Source organism: Neomonachus schauinslandi, chromosome 12 (assembly GCF_002201575.2).
Source record: "Neomonachus schauinslandi chromosome 12, ASM220157v2, whole genome shotgun sequence".
In the NCBI taxonomy this organism is placed as follows: Eukaryota; Metazoa; Chordata; class Mammalia; order Carnivora; family Phocidae; genus Neomonachus; species Neomonachus schauinslandi.
In genome coordinates, this window is record NC_058414.1 from 98,837,539 (window position 1) to 98,859,297 (window position 21,759).

At 52.6% G+C, this 21,759-nt stretch overlaps 1 protein-coding gene across 1 annotated transcript in view; it reads left to right on the top strand.

Annotated features, from left to right (window-relative positions):
- The window catches only part of ZNF282 (zinc finger protein 282), a 23,596-nt gene that overhangs the window by 853 nt on the left and 984 nt on the right, over positions 1-21,759 (top strand). The window contains exons 2-8 of the mRNA XM_044920023.1: positions 2,018-2,437; positions 9,429-9,555; positions 10,077-10,196; positions 11,973-12,092; positions 14,025-14,138; positions 15,510-15,623; positions 21,631-21,740. Coding sequence (XP_044775958.1) covers positions 2,018-2,437; positions 9,429-9,555; positions 10,077-10,196; positions 11,973-12,092; positions 14,025-14,138; positions 15,510-15,623; positions 21,631-21,740 — 1,125 coding nt within the window. The remainder of the gene's footprint in view (positions 1-2,017; positions 2,438-9,428; positions 9,556-10,076; positions 10,197-11,972; positions 12,093-14,024; positions 14,139-15,509; positions 15,624-21,630; positions 21,741-21,759) is intronic.

A 21,759-nucleotide genomic window follows, 5' to 3' on the forward strand; every position in this document is an offset into this window, starting at 1 on the left:
GTCCCGCGCCCGGCCCCGGCGCCCGAGCAGGCCCGGCCCGCGCGCGCCGCCGAGCAGCAGGCCCCGAGGCCGCGTGCTGCCCGGGCCCGGTGCCCGCGCCCAGAGGAGGCCCCGGGGGGAAGGCGACGGGGACCTAGTGGAGCCGTGACCGCGGCACGCACCCCGGCCCGGGCTCCCCTTCGCGCACTTGTGCCCGGGCCCCGGCTGTGTGCGCACCGGAGTGCCCCATCGGGTTCACACCCTAGCCACCTGGACAAAAAGATTTGTATTAATGTTGTATTGCCATCTCTCACCAAGTATAACGTGTCATTCACTTTTCCTTTGCACCGGGTGTGACGGAGGAAGGGGGCCATTGAGAGGTGACTTTGCCGTTGGCAAACTTGGCTGCACACTGGAGTCACCTGAGCAGCTTTTAAGACTCCTGACGCCCAAACTTCCTCCCCAGCCAGTGAAATCGGTGTCTCTGGGTGGAGAGTAGACACCCGTCAGTTCTTGAAGTTTCGTAAGGATCTCAGTGTGCGCCCGAGTTTTGAGAGTCAGTGCTCTGGAGTTGTGTACCGTGTACAACGTGAGGCGGTGGTGCTGATCGAGAGCGGAGTCGTGTTCCCCTGGCGAGTGTGGGAACTGACCCGGGGCTGGCCCCGCAGAAGCCCCCTCTGCTCCTAGCCTGCTTCTCCACCGGCTCTGACCGGTTAGCCAGGAGTTGCTGTGTCGGATCATTTTTCAGCCTTACCTCTCCAACCTTCCAAAAGTCATTTGGGCCTGGTGACGCTCTGAACTTCCACTGTCAGCCCTTGTCTCCTTCTCTGGGCCCTCAGGAGCGAGGCCTGCATGAGCTCAGATGGATGGCTTTGATGGAAACATGGTCTCTTTACTTAGCAGGGTCTGGCACCCAGGGCCCTGCTCCCATTATCCCACGTCTCGGAGCGAGTCCCTGGAAGCTGTGGGGTGTTCCTCTGTGGGCATCACAGCTGCTCTGAGTTAGGGCAGTTGGCATGCGTGTCCCTGGCCTGCCCACGTCACCTCTCAGCAGCAGGCCTCCGCTTTGCCCAGCCCGAGGGCCTCGTCAGCAGCAACAGGGAGGAAAGAAAATGACACCTGCCATCCCACATGGCAAGGAGAGTTGGTTATCAGCCCTGCTGTTGGCCAGGAAGCCCTGGGTACTGGTATACGGTATGGGGCCAGTTCCCAGGTCACCAGTGAACTGGGAACACCCTCTCTTGGCCATAGGGCTCAGCTCCCAAAGCGGACCCATGGGGCCTCACCTTCCAGGGACAGGAAGCGGACTAGAAAGTCTTCTCCTCTCAGGCGTGTCCCCTCTTCAGTGAATGACGTTTTTTGGCAAACCTGTTTTCATTTTAGAAAATATGAATCAGGAGTTGGATATGGAAAAAAGGCTGCTCATCTGCTCACTCAGGCTCTCTGGGGTCTCCCTTGGTCACAGCTGCCGGGTATGGGGGCAGCACTTACCTGAACCGTGCTTTTGTTACCTGTAGCACCTAGCTCTGCTCCAGTGGGCAGTGACACCAGGAGCCGTGGAATGCCCAGCCACATCTCTGTGCCTCAGTTCCATCATCTTTAAAGCAGAGATAATCATTCTTGCCCTAACCTGCTTGGAGATTGCAGGGGAGATTAGGGTCAGGTGACTTAGGCCAGAATTCTTACTTTGAATCAGAAGGCACTAGGTGACTTTCGAGAGAGTTCATCGTCAGGTCTAGCCCCCGAGGAGACAGCTGCGCTGTGAAAGCGGCAGGTGACATTGTGGGCGGGGGTCTGCAGCCTTGGCTTACGAAGGGTCACGTGGGTAAACGAGTGACCGATCTTGATGGGAAGGTTGGCCGGGTGGCTCCTCGAGGTAGTGCTGGGGCCAGGAATGAACACCATAGCCTGGGGCGGGGGGCACGGTGGAGGGGCGAGAGTCTGCGGCATCTGGTTAGTTGTTCTCTGTTCCCAGGCCCCCCTCCCCGCCTCACATAGGCTCTCAGCCCCCGCTGTCACTTTCTCCCCCTGCACACAGGCTCAAGAATGGGACATGGATGCCCGGCGACCGATGCCTTTCCAGTTCCCGCCCTTCCCAGACAGGGCACCTGTCTTCCCTGACCGCATGATGAGAGAGCCCCAGCTGCCCACGGCAGAGATCTCACTCTGGACCGTGGTGGCCGCCATCCAGGCCGTGGAAAGGAAGGTGGAGGCCCAGGCCAGCCAGCTGCTAAATCTGGAGGGGCGGACGGGGACGGCCGAGAAGAAGCTGGCGGACTGCGAGAAGACGGCCGTGGAGTTCAGCAACCACATGGAGAGCAAGTGGGCCGTGCTGGGGACCCTGCTGCAGGAGTACGGGCTGCTGCAGAGGCGGCTGGAGAACATGGAGAACCTGCTGAGAAACCGAAATTTCTGGGTCCTGAGACTGCCCCCCGGCAGCAAGGGGGAGGTCCCCAAGGTACGTGGTGGTCCTCAGGGACAGGGATGGAAGTGAGGACCAGCACATGTCAACGAAACTCTCAATTTCATTTGGCCGGTCCTTCCCACAAAATTCTCTGGCTCCCTCTTGTATGATTTCAGTGTCTTTCTCTCTCTCTCTCTCTTTTTGTTTTTTGAGAGAGAGAGAGAGAGTGCGCACACGGGGGGCGGGAGGAGCAGGGAGGGAGGGGCAGAGGAAGAGGGAGAGAATCTTAAGCAGACTCCCTGAGCGTGGAGCTGGACGTGGGGCTTGATCTCATGACCCCAAGATCATGACCTGAGCCAAAATCAAGAGTTGGACGCTCACCTGACTGAGCCCCCCAGGTGCCCCTTATTTCAGTGTCTCTTAAAGCCTGCCTCCACTTAAACAACTGAGTCATGAATGTTCTACCTCCACGAGGCTGCCCTCCACCCGTTCCCCACAGAATCTGCCTGCTTCTGTCTGTCAGGCTTTCCTGTCACCTTTCCCAATACCCCCGAGGTATCTGGGTGTCTGCAGACTCCTGCCGCTCGTCATGCTTGAGTTTTCCACTTGGCACCTACAGAGGACCATTTGTCATTGGTTATCTTTGTACATGCTCATTGGAACACGGCTGAGGCAAACCACGCTGACTGGAATTGCTAGGAAGTTGTGACCATCCCCTCTGCTGGCTTTCTTGCAGCTCAGAATTCATGTTCCATTTCCCCCTTCCATTCCCTCGCCTCCTGCACCCACCCTGCCCCCCCTACCCCCGGATCATCAACATTGTACTGTCAGTCGATGACCCAGCCTTCTGGTCTACCGAGAACATGGAGTCACTACAAGAGGCACACATTCAGCCACGACCCTCACCCACCCGATGCTGCCTCAAGCCTGTTGCCTTCCCTGTTCCCACGGCCTCGCCGGCCCACCCCTCCCCCTTTTGCTGACTCCCCCCACCCACCCGCCTTCCCCCCATTCCCCTCTGTGTCATCAACTCTTCCCCCTACTGCTCGTTCTAGACGTCCTGGAATGTCACGCGTCTCTGTGATGAAAACCTCCCTAGGCTCTACCTCTCCCTGCAGTTGGTGCCTCATTTCTCCGCTCCTCGTTAAGCAGAATTCCTTAAACATGTATTTGCTGTCTCCAGTTCCTTCTCTCCCTGTCCTTTTTAACCTTTTTATTATAGAAAACTCAAACATCCACACAAGTACATAGAATAGTGTGAGGAACCATCACGGACCCATCATCCAGCTTCCGCAGCTGTTGGCTCTCGGCCAGTCTTGTTTGCTCTAAAGCCCACCCCCCCACATCACCTCCTGTTTTATTTTGAAGCCAGTCTCAGGCATCAGTCTATTTTCTTTTTTTTTTTTTCTGGTAGTATTTCAGTGTGTAGCTCTGAAAGGTAGAGACTCTTTTTCTGAAATAAGACCTCAGTGTTACTACCGCCACCAGAAAAGCCTCCGCCTACTCAGGTATCCAATCAGTGTTCAAATGTTCTTGTCTTCCAAACACAGTTTCATTTGTTTTCTATTAGTTTGTCTGAATCAGAACTTAAGAAGGGGATATGTCTTTTAAGTCTTATTAAATCTGTCAGTTCCTCCTTCATCTCTTTCATTTTTCCTTGAAATCCATCTGTAGAAGAAACTAGGCCTCACATCCTCTTGAGTTTCTTACTCTCTGGATTCTGCTGCTGCGTCCTCCACGGTCTCATTGAGCGTGTTCCTCTATTCTCAGTATTCCAGTAAGGTTGTGATTGGATCATTCTGGAGTCTCTGCCAATCAGGCTTCTGCTCCTACCTCTCCATCCTGTTGGTCTTGCCAACACCCTCATGATGTCCACACTTAGTTCTGCCTTCATCTTCTCTGCCCTGAAGGTGGCGTTGCATGCAGGTGGCCACCCCCTCCTTGAGACACCTTTTCACGGGGCTTCCAGGTGACCTCTCCTGATTCTGTTCCTATTTCCTAGTGGCTCCTACTCAGTCTCCTTCACAGGCTTCACCTTCTTTTCCTGACCTTTTATGTTTGGAGTGGTCCAGGGCTAGGTAATGACCTTTGGCTCATTATCTACACTCCCTCCCTCATGATTTCACTCAGTCTCGGGGTTTTAAATGCAGCCTGTGTGCTGTCAGCTTCCAAATGCAGTCTCCCCCGCCCACTCTCTCCCTGTCTCTTGCCCAGACTTCCTTCTTCAATGCCAGATTCACATGCTTACCTGCTAATGCAGCGGGACTCGGTAAATATCTAGATTTAACACGACCAAACTGAACTCCCATATTCCGCCTGAAACCTGTTCTACCCCATTCTCGTCTCCGTGAAGACAACTCTACCCTTCCAGTGGCTCAAGCCAAAAACTTTGGGGTCATGTTTGCTTCTTCTCTTTCTCAGCCCTCCTTCTGATGTATTAGTAAATGCCGTCTGAGTTTTCTTCAAAATACTGTCTCCAGGCTGACCACTCCTTTCCACCTCCACTGCTCCCACCATCATCTGGTGAGAGACTCCGTCACCTCGCCTCTGATAGTTGCCATGGCCTCCTGCCTGCTCTCCTTGTCCCCGTCCTTGTCCCTCACCCTCTACAATCTGTTCTCAGCAGAGTAGCCAGAGTGATTCTTTAAAAATATAAGTCAGTTACCTCTGCTTAAAACCCCCAACTGGCTTCCTACCTCATGCAGCATAAAAGCCCCTGTTCCGGCAGGGGCCCCCTCTCCGCCCCACCTTTCTGACCTCATCTCCCCTCCACCCGTCTTGTCCACTCCTTTCCAGCCACACAGTCTCACCTCAGGGACCTCCCTCCACGGGAAAGCTCCCTCCCTGGGAACCTGCCTGGCTCCCTCCCCGTCGCTTCCATCAGGGGTCTGCCCTTCCATGGCCCCCCAACACCAAAGAGCCAGTCCCAGCACTCTCTTTTCCCCGTCCCTGCTCCCATGTTCTCCAAAGCACTGTGCCACGGGGCACCTTAAATATTTATTTCTTTTTGTGTCTTCTTGGATGGTCTTCCCTGACCAGAATGTAATTTCTGCTTGGTTCACCGCTGTGTCTCCTTGTCTATAACTGCACCGGCTTCGGTCAGTATCCAGAAGGTGTTTGCTGAGTGACTCTGTCCAGCTGGAGAGCTCACACTTTCACGTGAGGGACTGGGTCGTCTAGGTCTCCATATCTTTTGGAAAGAAGTAAAGTATAAGTAAATAATTTTGTAAGTAAATACCTAGCTGGTCACTCTGAATTTTAGGGTTCTCATCTGTAAGACGAAGATGACAGCACATTTAGGACACGGGTTGTGAGGATTCACTGATTTTGTAGATGGACAACACTATGTACCCTGTCATCTTAGTTTTCTTTCTTTTTTTTTTTTTTTAAGATTTTATTTATTTGACAGAGACACAGCGAGAGAGGGAACACAAGCAGGGGGAGTGGGAGAGGGAGAGGGAGAAGCAGGCTTCCCACTGAGCAGGGAGCCCGATGTGAGGCTCGATCCCAGGACCCCGGGATCATGACCTGAGCCGAAGGCAGACGCTTAACGACTGAGCCACCCAGGCGCCCCATGTTTTTTTTTGTTTTTTAAATATTTTATTTATTTATTTGACAGAGAGAGACACAGCGAGAGAGGGAACACAAGCAGGGGGAGTGGGAGAGGGAGAAGCAGGCTTCCTGTGGAGCAGGGAGCCCGATGTGAGGCTCGATCCCAGGACCCTGGGATCATGACCTGAGCCGAAGGCAGATGCTTAACGACTGAGCCACCCAGGTGCCCCTGTCGTCTTAGTTTTCTATTGCCGTGTAGCAAATTACTCCCCAAACTTAGCAGCCTAAAAAAAGTAATTATTTGCCATCTTGCAGTTTCTGTGGGTTAGGAATTCAGGAGCAGCTTGGCTGAGTGATTCTGGCTCAGAGTCTCATGAAGTTGTAATCAAGCTATTGACTGAGTTGGTGGTGATCTGAAGGCCTGGCTGAGGCCTGAGGATCTGCCTCCAGGATGGCCCACTCACTTGGCTGTTGGCAAAGCCTCAGTTCCTCACTGTGTGGACCTCCCAACATGGCCGCTTGAATATCCTCACAACATGGCAGCTGGCTCCCCCCAAAGTGGGTGAGCCAAGAGAGAGACTGGGATGGAGCTGTCCTGTCTTTTATGACCTAGTCTCAGAAATTGTACACATCACTCCTTAATGTGTTTGTTAGAAGCAAGTCACTAAATCCTGCCCACGCCAAAGGGGAGGTACATCAGGCTCTACTTTTTGAAGGGACTGCCAAAGAATTTGTGGACATATTTTAAAACCCACCCCCATGAAGCACCATGAGAGAGTTAATTAATGTTGCTCTTAATAGTTATAATTCATTGTGTACTGTTGGCCAGGCTAAGTGCATTCTCTTTGTCAGATTCAAGGAAGGCTGTTGTCTTTCAGATCCTTTGTGCCTCCTGGATTCTAGTGTGCCTGTTAATTGGCTGACAGATAATTCACAGGCAGTCTTTTCTGTCCAGCTAGACTGTAGGCTCCCTGCCGTCTCTGGCCGGTCTCAGACTTCTGCTGTATCCTGGCACGGGGAAGTTTTTATGTAGTGATGGCTCTTTCCAACTGTGGGAATATGATTCCAGAATTGTGACTCTTCATAAAAATGGTGAGGTGAGGCAGAGGAGTTGGCATGTTGGAAAAGATGATGAACTTGGTGTTGGATACATTTAGTTTGAGGTACTTAAGAAGCGATTAAACAGAGCCACTCAGAGGGCTGTTGAAATCTGAACTCTATAGGGAACAAGGAAAACTGAAGAGTATCATCCGCACAGAGGTAACCACTGAAGTTGTGCAAAGAATGAACTTGCTGAGGAAAAAGTGAAGGGACAGGGAAACGTAAGGGCAGAGCCTTGGGGTTGGGGGAGGAAGAGAAGGTACTAAGCTGAGTGGGCAGGAGGAAGCAGAGTCATGGAAAACAAGCAGGAGATTCCAGAAAGGTGATCTGCCCTTGCAAAGAGGTCTGAAAGGGTAAGGGTTAACAGGAGGCTACTGACAGCCTTCCAGGGTGTGGTTTCAGAGCATGGGGAGTTCATAGACAAGATTTTAAGGCGTTAAAGGATGCATGAATTGTGAAGAAGGAACACAAAGTGTGTCTCTTGGGGTGTTTTAAGTGAAGAGGGAGAGTAGAGTCGCTTGAGACGACAGAGTTGAGTGGCGGTTCATCTTAAGTTGGATGACCCGCAAGGGAAAGCCACTGGAGAGGGAGAGCCTGAGATGTCAAAGAGAAAAGTTTGTTTGAGTCGAGTTTCACAGGCAGGGGCTGGAGGAGAAATGAAGGGCACATTAGCGGGGGGTTGGCTTGGTGAGAAGGGCAAGGAAGCTTGCCAGCAGCTACCTGGGATCAGGATCCAGGATGGATGGGGAAGACGGGGGAGGGGCTGGGGAGGGTTGGGGAGAGGGGAGAGTTTGGAAGAAGCCTCCCAGAGAGCACAGGAGAGGTCCACAAGATCCACCAGAGGCTTCCTGGGACGAGTGGTATGAATGTATGGTGGATGTCGCCTGCAGAATTGTGTGACTTTTGTCTAGGGGCAGGAAATGAAAATGAAGAAAGTGGTCTGTATCGGTTTTCGCGGCTTGGGGATATGCCCCAGTCTGGTGGAAGGTCCAGGAAATTAAAAGTTCTGTTCTGTCTCTAAAGATGGGTGGTGGGTGAGCTCTCAGTCAGTGGGTGACATGCAAATGAGCACACAACACCTGCACAGGATACCCGTAGGGTTATGAGCACCTGATGTGACAGCAGACATTTCTTTCCTTTTTTTTTTTTTTAAAGATTTTATTTATTTCTTTGACAGAGAGAGAGAGCGAGAGAGGGAACACAAGCAGGGGGAGCGGGAGAGGGAGGAGCAGGCTTCCCGCCAAGCAGGGAGCCCGATGTGGGGCTCGATCCCAGGACCCTGGGATCCTGACCTGAGCCGAAGGCAGACGCTCAACGACTGAGCCACCCAGGCACCCCGAGAGCAGACATTTCTAATTTGTGTAAAGGCGCTGCCCACTCACCGAGCTGGACACCAGTGGGCCTGGAGCCCAGAGGGCTGGTCCTTTCCTAATGGGTGCCACATAGGCTGGCTTGGCCCTGTGTGCAGGTGCAAAGACCAGTGGACTCAAATTAGGGCCAGGGAGAAGGGAGGGGTTGGATTTCTGAGTGCGAGTGGAAGGCTGGTCCTGTGGGTGTGAGAGTGGGGGGTGGGTGGGGGCAGGGCTGGGTGTCCGAGAAGGGAAGTTCAGATGTTGAAGTCATGAAGTGAAACCATTCTGAACGATGCGGGCCAAGGCAAGGCCACGCTGCTGAGCATCCGAGATGAGTCCAGAGGACCCTTGTCAAACCGAAGTAACAGTTTTATAGAACAGACGAGACCGCCTAAAATAACAGGGGCCCGGCATCTGGGATGGATGACTCAGGCTGCGGTGGAACTTTCTAGTATTGGCAACAGCCAGCCGCTCAACGTATTCAACAAATATTTACTGGCTCCAGACTCTCTGCTTCTAGATGCTTGGGATATAGCGGTGAACGAAACAGATCAAGATCCTGGAGCTCTAGCACATGCCCTTAGATTTACATGTTTTAATGACAAAAATGTAACTGTGTACCTTACTGAGATAACCTGACTGGAAAGACAGGTTTTGTAACAGGGTTTTACTGTACTCGGCTCACTGATCCCCTCTCGGAGAACCTTCCACACCTCTGTCACCCTGAGTGCCGAAAGCAGCACATTGACTTTGGCTTTACCTTCAGGGACCCAGTTTCCCTAAACGTGGAATTACAGAGGATATGGTTAAATGCGTTTAAAAAAAAAAAAGGTAGTGTTGACCATCCTTGTTTGGGGAGCACGAGAAGATCAGGAATAGAGTGGACTGACTCCACTCCTGTGGACTGGGCTGGGATTTGGGGGACGGGGAGCCATGGCGAGCAGAAGCAGGCTCTAGGGTGGAAGGGGCCCCGTGGCCAACGGAGGGGAGGCTGTGGGGAGAAGCAAGCAGGTGTCAGACTAAAACTCTTCTTGGCCAAGGTTCCCGTGACATTTGTCGACATCGCTGTTTACTTCTCTGAGGATGAGTGGAAGAACTTGGACGAATGGCAGAAGGAGCTTTACAACAACCTTGTTAAGGAGAACTATAAAACCCTGATGTCCCTGGGTAAGAGCCCCTTCCCTCCTCCAGGGCAAGCAGTCTGTGCAGAGGGCAGTAAAACGCTTATCAGCCTGGGCAAAGTGTTTGTGTTCATCCCTAATGGAAATGCAAGTAACTATCTGCTCATAACGCTATAAAGAAAGAATGAGTATAACAAGATGACAGTTAGAAACCCAGTAACAGGGCCTGTCACTATAGCATTGAGCACTGCACTGCTTTTGTTCTGGAACACGGCCAAACTGCATCATTGGCATGTGACTACATGCTGCCTCCCCATGGATGAGCCGCAGTCTGTCTGCTGTTGGCTTTCGGAGTCCTGCTATTTCTACGCTGGAAATTGGGCATCTGTTGGCTTGTTTTCAGGGTTCCTTCTACGAGATGAGCTAACATAGGTATCGGCGACCACCGAGAGGGGCTCTCTGCTGGGGAGGGGGTCTTGGGTGGGGGAGACTTCTGCAGCTGCCCTTGATCGGGATCCGTTGGTCAACTTCATTGTGTGTGCTTCCTTCCCCTCCAACTCATTCCAGACATGGAGGGTGCAGTGCCCAAGCCAGATGCTCCATCCCAGGTGGAGCCCAGGGAAGAGCCTTGCGTGTGGGAGCAGCGTGACCCAGAAGAGAGAGAAATCTTAATGGATCCAGACACAGGTGATGGCAGCTGAAAAGAGCCCCAGGTCCAGGGCAGGGCAGGAGAGGAGCCGAGGAGATGTAGTTCCTGACAGCGCTGTCCCTGGTCAGCTCTCGCTGGAATGGAAGGTTCCAGGGCTATAGTCCTGGCTGTGCCCCGGAGGCCTTTCGTCAGGCCCTCAGCTCTCCTGAGTGGTGCTGCCCCTGGTGCAGCCGAGCCTGAACTGTGTTCTCTGCCTTATCATACAAACTCTGCCCTTCTTCAGGAAGTTCCTTTTTTTTTTTTTTAAGATTTTTTTTTAATTAATTTTTTTTTTTAAGATTTTATTTATTTATTTGAGAGAGAGAGAATGAGAGACAGAGAGCATGAGAGGGAGGAGGGTCAGAGGGAGAAGCAGACTCCCTGCCGAGCAGGGAGCCCGATGCGGGACTCGATCCTGTGACTCCAGGATCATGACCTGAGCTGAAGGCAGTCCCTTAACCAACTGAGCCACCCAGGCGCCCAAGATTTTTTATTTTTTATTTATTTGACAGACAGAGACACAGCGAGAGAAGGAACACAAGCAGGGGGAGGGTGAGAGGGAGAAGCAGGCTTCTCGCGGAGCAGGGAGCCCGATGCGGGGCTCGAACCCAGGACCCTGGGACCATGACCTGAGCCGAAGGCAGACGCTTAACGACTGAGCCACCCAGGTGCCCCACTTCAGGAAGTTCCTTTAGAAGGTCACTCAGAGGCAGCCCCTTCCTTTCCAGTCTGTTCTCTTCATTGGAATATAATTCATATGCCATAAATAAAGTCACCCTTTTAAAGTGTATAATTCAGGGGTTCACAAAGTTGTGCAACCATCACCATGATCTAATTCCAGAACCTCTTCATCACGGGAAACCCCGGACCCGTGAGCAGTCAGTCCCACCTCCCCCCAGCCCCCAGCCCCTGGCCACCACCGATCGGCTCTGTCTCTGCGCATTGGCGTGTTGTGGACAGTTCATCTGGTGGCCCGCTCCCCATCTTCAAGCACTGCAGGGGCTGAGGTCAGCAGCTGGGGCAGCCCTTCATGCTTACGGCCCTGGACCTCAGCAGTGTCATCTAGTTGTCATCCATCACTGTGCGTGCGCTGGCATGGTGACCGCTGTGCCCGTGTTGTGGGTGGAACGAGCAGGCCGAGAACCAGAGAGGTCGGATGGCTCACCTGCTGGGCTGGGGGCACAGTGGAAACCAGGATCCAAGTCTTCCGGTTCCTCCTCTGATCTCCCCCCAGCCACCTGAGCCTCCTGCTCTCAGGGCTAGTACGTCGCACCACAGAACATCAGGACACACCCTGTTTGTCACATCTTGGGGTCTACAGAGAGGATATATCATTGTCCTGTATGTGTGAGGACACTGCATTATCCATCCAGGTTGGGGCCAGGCAGAAGGCTGGTAATGGTGTGTGTGTGTGTGTGTGTGTGTGTGTGTGTGTGTGTGTGTGTGGCCACCTCTCTCTGACTGGGGTGAAAAATGAACATGAACATCTTGTACACAGAGGTCAAACTTCTGGCCTTGCCCTGATTAGCACCAAACCCAGGCTGGGCCATTTTTGGAACTCTCTCCGGGCCTCATTACACCGCATCCCGCAGCTTGGCCTACCCCTTTGTCCGGAATGCTGATTATTTCTCTGCTCCCAGAACCTTCTGCTTCCCGCAGTTGCCCACAGGAGCCCGAGGCTCCTGTGCTTCTATGTGCTGTATTCCTGACCCCAAGAACATCTGGGTGATGATTGTTCAGAAAAAACCCCAAATGACATCCTTCTCTCTCCCCAGGAGCAGAGCCCCTGGTGTCTGCACAGGATTCATCATCGCAGGTGAAACGGGAGGAAGCCCTATGTGTCCGGGGTCAGCGGGGCCTGGAGGAAAGAGCCATCCCCACGGAGTCCATTACTGGTGAGTGAGCCCAGTAGCTGCCCTAAGCCAGGGAGGGAGCGGAAAGGGCCAGCATGGTCTGCAGGCCCCCAGCATCATCCGTCGTGGGTGGCAGACCAGAGGCCAGAGCTGGAAATGTAAGAGTTGGGTCCGGAATGGGCAGAGAGACAGGATTTCCCATAGGGCACAAACATAGCACATCTGGGCTTAGCTCGTCCTGTTACCTCTCTTTTTATATCAGTTTTTAACTATTCCTTCCTCCCCTTGAAGAGGAGCATCAGGGCCGAAGTACTAAGTGTAAGAAACTTTATGATGAAGCGCTGTGGTCTGGGAATATATCAGTCCATAGGACCTGCTCCTGACTGGGAAGAGCTTTCGTTGTTTTCAACAAGTATTTATGGGTTGTTGCCTCTGTGCCCGTGGGGTAGTCGGGGGGGCGGGGTGGGTTTCCTCTTAGGTGACGTTCCAGCTGGACTCTGTGTGAGAAGCCTCTGAGAGCATATGTGTATTAGGGTGCTCCAGAGAACCCACAGGGTGTGTGTGGGTATGTATCTGCGTGTGGAGAGAGAGACAGACAGGCAGACTGATTTTAAGGAACTGCCTTCAGTGATTGTGGAGGCTGGCATGTCCAGAATCTGCAGGCTGGAGACCCAGCACAGTCTTCTGGCCTGATTCCCTCTTCCTTGGGGGTGGTTTGTCTTTTTCTATGGAAGCCTTCACCTGTTGGTATGAGGCCCACCCACATTATGGAAGGCAGGGGTTGCTGATTGAAATATTAATCTTCTCAAAAAATAAAATCCGTTTACAGAACCCTCTAGAATAATGTCTGGGGACGCCTGGGTGGCTCAGTCAGTTAAGCATCTGCCTTCAGCTCAGGTCATGATCCCAGGGTCCTGGGATCAAGCCGCACATCCCTGCTCAGCGGGAAGTCGACCTCTCCCTCTCCCTCTGCCTGCTGCTTTCCCTGCTTGTGCTCTCTCACTCTCTGACAAATAAATAAATAAAATCTTAAAAAAAAATTAGAATAATGTCTGGCCAACTATGTGTGTACTGTGGCCTGGCTGTCACAGAATTACCCATCACAAGATCTAGTAACATACGTATCCACAGATTAGAGCTCCACAAGCCTTAGCCCCTCTTAGTCAGAGCCTCACACTCCCAGGTTAAGTAATAGCGGCATCTGAGTGGGGGAAAGGCCGGTCCCTTTCCATCAAGCATGCTCCTGGACGGCGGCACAGTATTAATATCTTCAAAGAAATCTGTAAGAGATAAGAAGGCAATAAAGTTAAATGAGTTTTAGCAGACCGCAGAGGAAAAGCGTAGCATACACCTTAGAAAAATCCCAGTAAGGGGCGCCTGGGTGGCGCAGTCAGTTAAGCGTCCAACTCTTGGTTTTGGCTCAGGTCATGATCTGAGGGTCGTGAGATTGAGCCCTGAGTGGGGCTCTCTGCTCAGCACGGAGTCTGCTTGAGATTCTCTCCCTCTCCCTCCCCCCTCCCCCTGCTCATGTGCTCACTGTCTGTCTGTCTCTCTCTCTCTAAAATAAATACATAAATCTAAAAAGAAAAAGAAAGAAAAATCCCAATAAAATGGTGGATCTAAACGGCTTCATGGAAGGCATCGTGTTCTGGAAAATCCCCTTAAGAATACCTCTGTCCATGGTGGTGGTCTGTACTCAAGCTGAGTCTCAGTCTAAGGACTGAAGTTCCCAAAGCACAGCAAGACTCTCTCGAAGTCACCGTGAATGACGCTCCCCTATAGTATACCCTTATTTGCAGCAAAAGCTCCATTAATTGGGGCCAAGCCGACTTAAGCCTTTAATTAATTAGCATACGTTAATTATGCCTGAATTTTAAGGAAAAGAAATAATTGCAGGAAATGAGAGATTTACTCAGCGCACAAACTTGCAGGCATTTCGTGTCCCCTGACGCCTCCGTTGTTCTTTTCCCACAGACTCCCCGGCCTCTGCCCAGGACCTCTTGTCCCGGATTAAACAGGAGGAGCACCCGTGCGTATGGGATCAGCAGGATCTGGCAGAGAGAGATATTCCAACGGACCCCAATTCAGGTGAGCAAGATACCAGGATGAATATCAAGGACAAGGAGACTCTTACTGAACTTTGTATGCGGGGAAATCAATCTGATCACTTTTGGTTAAAGGCCAATGAAAGGCTCAGAGGATAAAATACAGCATGTTCAGTTAGGAACTTCGTACGGATTTTGGAATATAACCATTCGTAAAGTACAGAGGACTTTTCTTTTTTTTTTTTTAATTTTATTTATTTATTTGACAGAGAGAGAAATAGTGAGAGCAGGAACACAAGCAGGGAGAGTGGGAGAGGGAGAAGCAGGCTTCCTGCCTGAGGAGGGAGCCTGACGTGGGGCTCGATCCCAGGACCCTGGGATCATGACCTGAGCCGAAGGCAGACAACTTAACGACTGAGCCACCCAGGCACCCCAACAGAGGACTTTTCTAAATGAATCATTAAATTGATAATTTATTGTGTCAACGTAACTGATACTAAAATTATTTCTGCAACAACAGTTTTTGAACAATAAACATAACCAGAAAGCCTTTTAAAAGTTGGGTATATTTCTGTGACAGAAAGAAAGAAATTTACATTTTCTGTAAGTTTTCCTGGGTGAACACTAGTTAAATGTCTTCCAAGAAACTTCTGGGTAGGGTCCAGGCATAGAGAACAGTAAAGAAGCTCCACCCGTCTGGGGCCTGCACACATATGTGTGTGTGGGGGGGGTGTGTGTCCATGTGGGTATCTGTGTGGGTGTGTACGCACGCACGCATGTGCTTGCACAGCTGGGGAAGTCCAGTGTCCTCTCGTTTGGTTATGACCCATAGTCTCATCCTCCCCCACATACCAGGAAGAGAAGATCAGACATGAAATGTAGCATTCCTTGTTGTTTCAACCCTACAACTTCACAGTGGAGAAACCGAAGGGGTCCAGGCCAGGAGGGGAAACCAGCCCTTCCTGATAGAGAGTCAGCAGTCTACACTCCAGCTCTCTCGAGACCTTTGTTCACCGCTTCTCTGGCTGCTGGTTCTGAAGTCCTACCACTCAGCCCTTGGTCCCGCGGGCTGTCAGACAGCAGGCTGCCCTCTGGCCTGCTCTGGACCCAGAGTTTGCTCTGGGGCTCCGTGGACAGAGCTGGGAGACGCAGGTTCCGATCTTGGTTCTGCGTCTGCACAGACGCTGGGTCGGGCCGCCTCCTCCCTGGCCGACTCCCGATGTAGTGAGCTCGAGCGAGATACCACGTCTGAGGGCAGGGAGGGTGAGGACGGCCAGTATGAAGCGCAAGACCACTACCACCACGTGCCCTGCGAGCACCAGCAGGGACCTTTGCACGTGATGGTTCTCTAACCTCTGATGGGAGGCTCAGGGGACGTGAACAGCATCTCAGACTGCCTTCTTTCCATCAACAGAGTCTCTGATCTCGGCGCACGACATTCTGTCATGGATCAAGCAGGAGGAACAGCCGTACCCATGGGGCCCTCGCGACTCAATGGAAGGAGAGCTCGGACTAGATTCTGGCCCCAGTGAGTAACGCGCCCCCTGGGGCCCCTGGTCTTTCATCTGCGGGGATGGTTGCTTGCCTCCACCTCCCCGGCCCCCCATAGGTGATGTTCTGTCATGCCAGCCTTTCGCCCATCTGTATCAGAGCACTGTCCCCTTTCCTTTTGGAGGATGGCCGGTGTGTTTCTGTCCTAGGGCTGACTTAACCAAGTACCACAAACTGGGTGGCTTAAAACAACAGAAATGTGTTGTCTCTTCCGGTTCTGGAGACCAGAAGTCCAAAGTCGAGAGGTCAGCAGGGGCATGCCCTCTCTGAAAGCCGTAGGGGAACCCTTTCTTGCCTATCCCTAGCTTCTGGTGTTTGTAGCAAGGGTTAGCGTTCCCTTGGCTTATAGGTGCGTCGCTCCGTCTCTGCCTTTGTCCCCCATGGTGTTCTGCCTGCGTGTCTGTGTCTTCACCTGGCTGTCTTCAGGGCCTACCCTACTCCAGTCTGACCCCATCTTAACTAATTACTTCTGTGAAGATCCCATTTCCAAATACGGTCACTTTCTGCAGTCCTGGGGGTTTGGATTTCAACACATCTTTCCAGGGGACATAGTTCAGCCCTAAGAGCAGGGAAAGGAGGGTGGGTTGGGAGGGAGCTGACCCACTGGCACCTGAGCAGGAGGTAATGGTGGTGGGTGGCTCACGTACCAGAAAACACTGGCCGGAGTCCCAAGCCAGCCCTGAGCGGGCACCCCACAGTAGCTGGTGAAGATACTGAAGCTCAGATAGGGAGAAGGGTTTTGTTTTGTTTTGTTTTGTTTACCCACAACAGGTATGGGACCAAACGTCTCACCTGACTTGGGTCTCCTGGGTCTTTTTTTGAAGTTCCACTTATTGGCCACGGACCTTAGGCATATGTTTGTGGATTATTTAACACTTAGCGTCTGGCTGGCATTCCTTGCCAGACCCGCTACCATCTCCTTGTTCTCAAGACGGCTGACTTAGCGTCTGCTGGTCAGAGTGTTGAAGGAGCAGCTAAACAATATATTCCTTGTGCATACTCCTGACACCCTCCGGGAGCTTAAAGTCCAGGGCAGAGCTGAGGACAGATTATTTCTGATCTGGAAAGCCATTTAAAAGTCAGGTAAGTGGATCCCAGTGTCTGAGACAAATTTAGTCCAGTCTGGAAGGGCAGGCCGGGGCCGGAGGAGTGGGCAAGGAGCAGTATGCCCTTGTTTCAAATAGAACTTAAAGTGGTTCCTCTTCTGACCTGCTGCTGGGGTGGGGATGGGACAGGGGAAGCCAGGCCACTGTCTGTGAGGACGGGAAGAAGTGCCAGCAGTTTCCACTTCTTTCTTGACAGTGCTCAGGCCACTATTTCTGGCCTTGAAGGCATACGTACTAGTTCATCCAACCTCATGCCAGGGATTCTGCCCAAACCTTTGTCCCTCGATGCTACCATCTGATTTTTCCAAGTCGGCTAGGAGTACGTGGGCCTGGCCAAGCCTTTTCCTGGAGACCTGTGCGGTTGTGGGGACGGATCTAGGGAAGTCCGTGCAGAGGTTGCAAGGCTTTGCAAGTGACCAGATCATTTTACCTCCTCAATTTGGATACACCGAGTCATAGAATGATTTGCTTCATGTTTTATCTCTGGGAGGCCTTCGAACCTTAGCACTGGGGAGGCAGTGCCCAGAGTTTGAGCGACAGAAGCATCTGGAAATGCTCCTCCTACGGGCCCAGTCACCAGAGCCTCTTGACTTTCTCCCAAAGTGGGCCTGCCTTCCACTTGTTAATGTTGAAATTAGTATCTCACCTGTGGTTTCTTTGAAGTTTAAAGACATGGAATCATGTCTTCTGGAGAGGAGCTGGAAGGAGAGAGGGTAGTGGGAGTAGAGAGTAAAACACAGAACCTGTAAAACACAGGTACCCGTCCCTGCCAAACTCCTTTCCCCAGCCCGGGGGTATGCAAGAAAGACCTGGTGTCCTATCTGACTTCAGCCTAACTGGACGTTATATTTTAGTAAAAGGGATTCCTCATTTGTATATTAAAGAATGTGTATTTTTTTAAGATTTTATTTATTTATTAGAGAGAGAGAGAGCAGGGGGGAGGGGCAGAGGGAGAGGGAGAAGCAATCTCCCCACCGAGCAGGGAGCCTGACTGGGACTCGATCCCAGGACCCCGAGATCATGACCTGATCCAAAATCAAGAGTCAGACGCTGAACCAACTGAGCCACCCAGGTGCCCCCTGGTTTACATTTTACAAAGGTAAGTTCAGGAACGGACGGCAGTGCAGGGGGAACCATGAGCCAGAAGCAGGGAAGCCATTTAGGAAGCTAAAGTGGTTGGTACAGAGCAGGTAAGAGATGACCATCCGTCAGAGTTGGGATGGGGTCAGTGCTCAGGGAGAGAAGTGGACGGGATTCAGGACAGACTCTGGACGTGTCGCTAAGGGACTCTGTGTGGTGGGCGAGCGGTCAAGAGTGACACCCAGGGTTGGGCCCTGAAGAACCAGGAGAGCAGTGGCGCCCTTTACTGAAATGGTGAGTCCTGGGAAAGAGCCAGTTTACTGTGTAAACCCAGTGCTCTATGTTGGGCCTGTTCGATCTGAGATGGCATCAGGTAGGCAGATGAACGTAGCGGGGTCTGAAGTTCAAGGGAGAGCTTGGGGCTACATGAATTTGGGGATTGTAGCTTGCAACGACTTCTCACTGCAACTACCTGGAATTAGACCAAACTTCGTAGGTGAAGGGCCCTGCTCCACAAGACTGCTCTTATTCGCACACCAGCTGCAAGTTCAAGGGTCCCCAGCCCACTCACTCCTGACTGGCTGGCTGCAAATCCAGGGGTTCCCATTAACCCCTGAGGTTCAGCAGTTGACTAGAACAGCTCACAGGGCTCAGGAAAGCTACTATACTTAGAATTAGTTTTACTAGAGCAAAAGGATTCAAAGCAGAACTAAGCCAAAAGGAGAGATCCATAGGACCAATTCTAGAAGGGTCCTAAACACAAAGCTGGTGTCTGCTCCCTGTGGGATCAGGAGTGTCACTGTCCCAGCACAGTGATGTGTGACAATCCACAGAGCATTGCCCTTTAGAGAAGCTCACCCAAGCTTCTGTGTCCAGAGTTTGTGCTGGAGTTTCCTTACGTACTTATGATTGATTGAACTACTTACTGGCCGTGAGGTGAACTCATTCTCTAGCCCGTCCCCTCTCCAGAGGCTGGGCTCAAAGCCCCAACCCTCTAATCCTGTCTGTGGATGGTCTTTCTGGCATACCCAGCCCCCATCCTGAGTCCTCCCATTAGCTTAAACTGTTTAGTTAGCTTAAACTGTTGAGGCACTTACCGTGAATTACCATGAATTACCCCGTCAGCATAAAACATCAGAGCCTACCAGGAATAACAAAGACATTCCTATCACCCTGGAAATTCCAAGGATTTAGAGGCTACCTCCTAGGAACCAAGGACAAAGGCCTGCTAAATTATTACACAGAGGCTGTTTTAAGGCTGGGGACTCTCTGAGATCTAGGGAGAATGTAGACAAAGAGGCCCAGGTGTGAGCCTGGAGGAAATCCAGAGGAGCAAGGGCATCACCCAGGCTAAGAGGAGAGACTCTCTCAAGAGAGGAAGGGGTCAACTAGCTCAAACACAAGGAGGGGTTGAATATGCCGGATTGGGAAGAGGCAGGTGGATTGATTTGGCAGGTTGGAGGTTGTTGGTGACCTTGACAGAAGTTGTTTCGGTGGTGTGCTAGGACACATGCCTGACTGTCAGAGTTTGAAAGCAAACAGTAAAAGCAAGGGTAGAGCACCCGTCAGGAATATTGGTATGAAAAGGAACAGAGATGAGGTCAGAGATGAGGTGAGACTGTAGCTGGAGTCTGGGAGCACATGGGGTCCAGGGAGAGTGTTCTTTTAAGTTGGGGGATAACTGGACCTCTGTCCAGTAGGCTGCTCTCCATTAGCTTTAGAACCCTGATTCAAACTGAGGAACAAAGACCTGTTTTCTCCTATAGAACTAAGAGGCAGTTCAGTTTCAGCCTCAGTTGATGCAAGGATGGGGCTACATCATCCGGGACCCAGGTTCTTTCCAGCTCTCGGCTCCGCTTCCTTGGTATGACTGGAGCAAGATGGCGGCAGCTGTTCTAAGTAATCACCTCCAGACCAGAGGGAAAGGAAGGGCCATCCTTCCTGCACTCTAAGGAGTGAGGAAACTCCCAGAAGCCTCCTCCTCAATGTCATCAGCCAGAACGAGGTCCTGTGCTTCTGTCTGAATCAGTTCCCGGCCAGTGAGGTCTAGAGTAAAAGTGCTCACTTTAGAGGCTGGAGGAGAAGGTATGACACGACATTCTCGCAAAGGATGGAAAAGGAGGGCACACTGAGAAGTGTAGTAGGGTGCCTCGCTGGGGGGGAGGTGCTTTTGAGATTTGTGCAATTTTCTCTAGCTGTCTTCAGCTGCTTGAGCACGGTTGGGGGTCCCCAGGCAAGCAGGGCAGAGGAGAGGAGAGGAACAGAGGCATAAAGGGCGTTTCATGGCAAGTGACCCCAGTGCCGACCACGGGAGCCACGCTGGGTCAGGAAGGGAGATCAAAGGTTGAGAAAAGTGGATTGACATGCACACGGAGTCTGAAGAGTTATCTGGGTAGGATTAGGACCGTTTCAGGCTGGGTTTCCTGGGAAACAGCCCCTGAGATGGAGGCTCCTATGCATGTGGTTTCCTTGGAGTCCTTTTGAGAATAACACCTATGAAGGAGTGAGAATAGCAGATTGTGTGGAGGGACAAACAAGGCCCACAGTCGGTTCCCCAGGATTGAAGGCCTGGCACCCGGGATCGAGGCCAGGAGAGTTACTTCAGCCTCGGCTGCTGGCCCCTGTCCTGTGGAGGGGGCTCTCTGCCTGCTCAGTTTTGATGGGGATGGAGAGGGCAGGCTGGGCCCCATGTACTTAGGGGTGTCATGTAAGGACAGGCCTCAGTCAGACACTGATGAGCATGGAGGGGAAGGGGGTGGGAGCATGGTAGATGTGGCCTGAGAAATGGCCTCCAGGGAGCAGACGGGACCTGGGCGGAGGATGCCAACAAGAGGTGGGAACAAAGATTCTTCCACCAGCTGCCCCTCAGTGGAGGAAGGGCTCCTCCAGGGAGAGAGGACAGTGAACGGGCACTGAGGTGGGGGGGGGTGAAGGAGTAAGAAGACCCCTAAATACAGTGGGCACACAAAGGAGTTCTTCAAGCAGAAGTCTGGACGGCTGGGCCTGGCACGCTGCTCTGCTGCTCAGAGCCTAGACTGGGTGCCCCGCTGACCCCGAGGTAGTGGAGGACCCAAGGATCCGAGGAAAAGGCCGCAGTGTGTGGGCCACAACAGCGCTTTCTGGGGAGGCTGACAGGGCAGCTGCCCCCACACCGGGTGGAGAGAGCCCCGGTCCCGTGTGGTCAAGGTGCAAATGGGGTCAGACTCCAGGGTGGGCCCAGGACCATGCTGCTGTTCAAGTCTGAAGGCCACCTGCTTAGAGGAAACCTGACTGAAAATGGCAGCATGGTTTTGGTCTGTGGGCCTCCTGTCTGGCTTTCACCTTGGATACGTTCTGGTACATTCTTTCCCCCCCAGTGGAGAGATTCTCCTTGGATAAATTAGCATTGAACATCAGAATGCAATTAAGTCTTAGTATTTCCTGCCAGTTCCCTTCCAACTGGACTTCCAAATAGCTCCAAACCCACCTCCCTGCCCCGCTTTCTGGAGGTGTTCCCTCTCCTAACTGCGTGCTGCCTGCTCCACGCACTTCCGGTGCTTCTCCCCACCCCCCACCCACCCCAGGTGGCTTGGGGCAGGTCAGAGGGTCAAGGAGCCCCAGAGCCACAGGGAACATGGCCTCTGGCCTTGCTCAATCCCCTCACTTTTCAGAGAAACTGAGGCCCAGATTGCCTGCGACTCGCACGAAGCCGCAGGGGAGATCGGTTAAGGACCTGGGCCCCTCCCCGGGGCGGCGGGGGTGCGGGGCCTGGACCGAGCGCGGTCAGCATGTCACGTCTCCGCGTGTCCTCCTCCCCAGGTGACAGCCTGCTGCTGGTGAAGAACCCGCCCCCCGGCCCGCAGCCGCCGCCGCCGCCGCCGGCCCCGCCCAGCCTGCCGGTGCTCCCGGCGGCCGAGAACGCGAACGCGGCGAGCGCCGGGCCCCCCG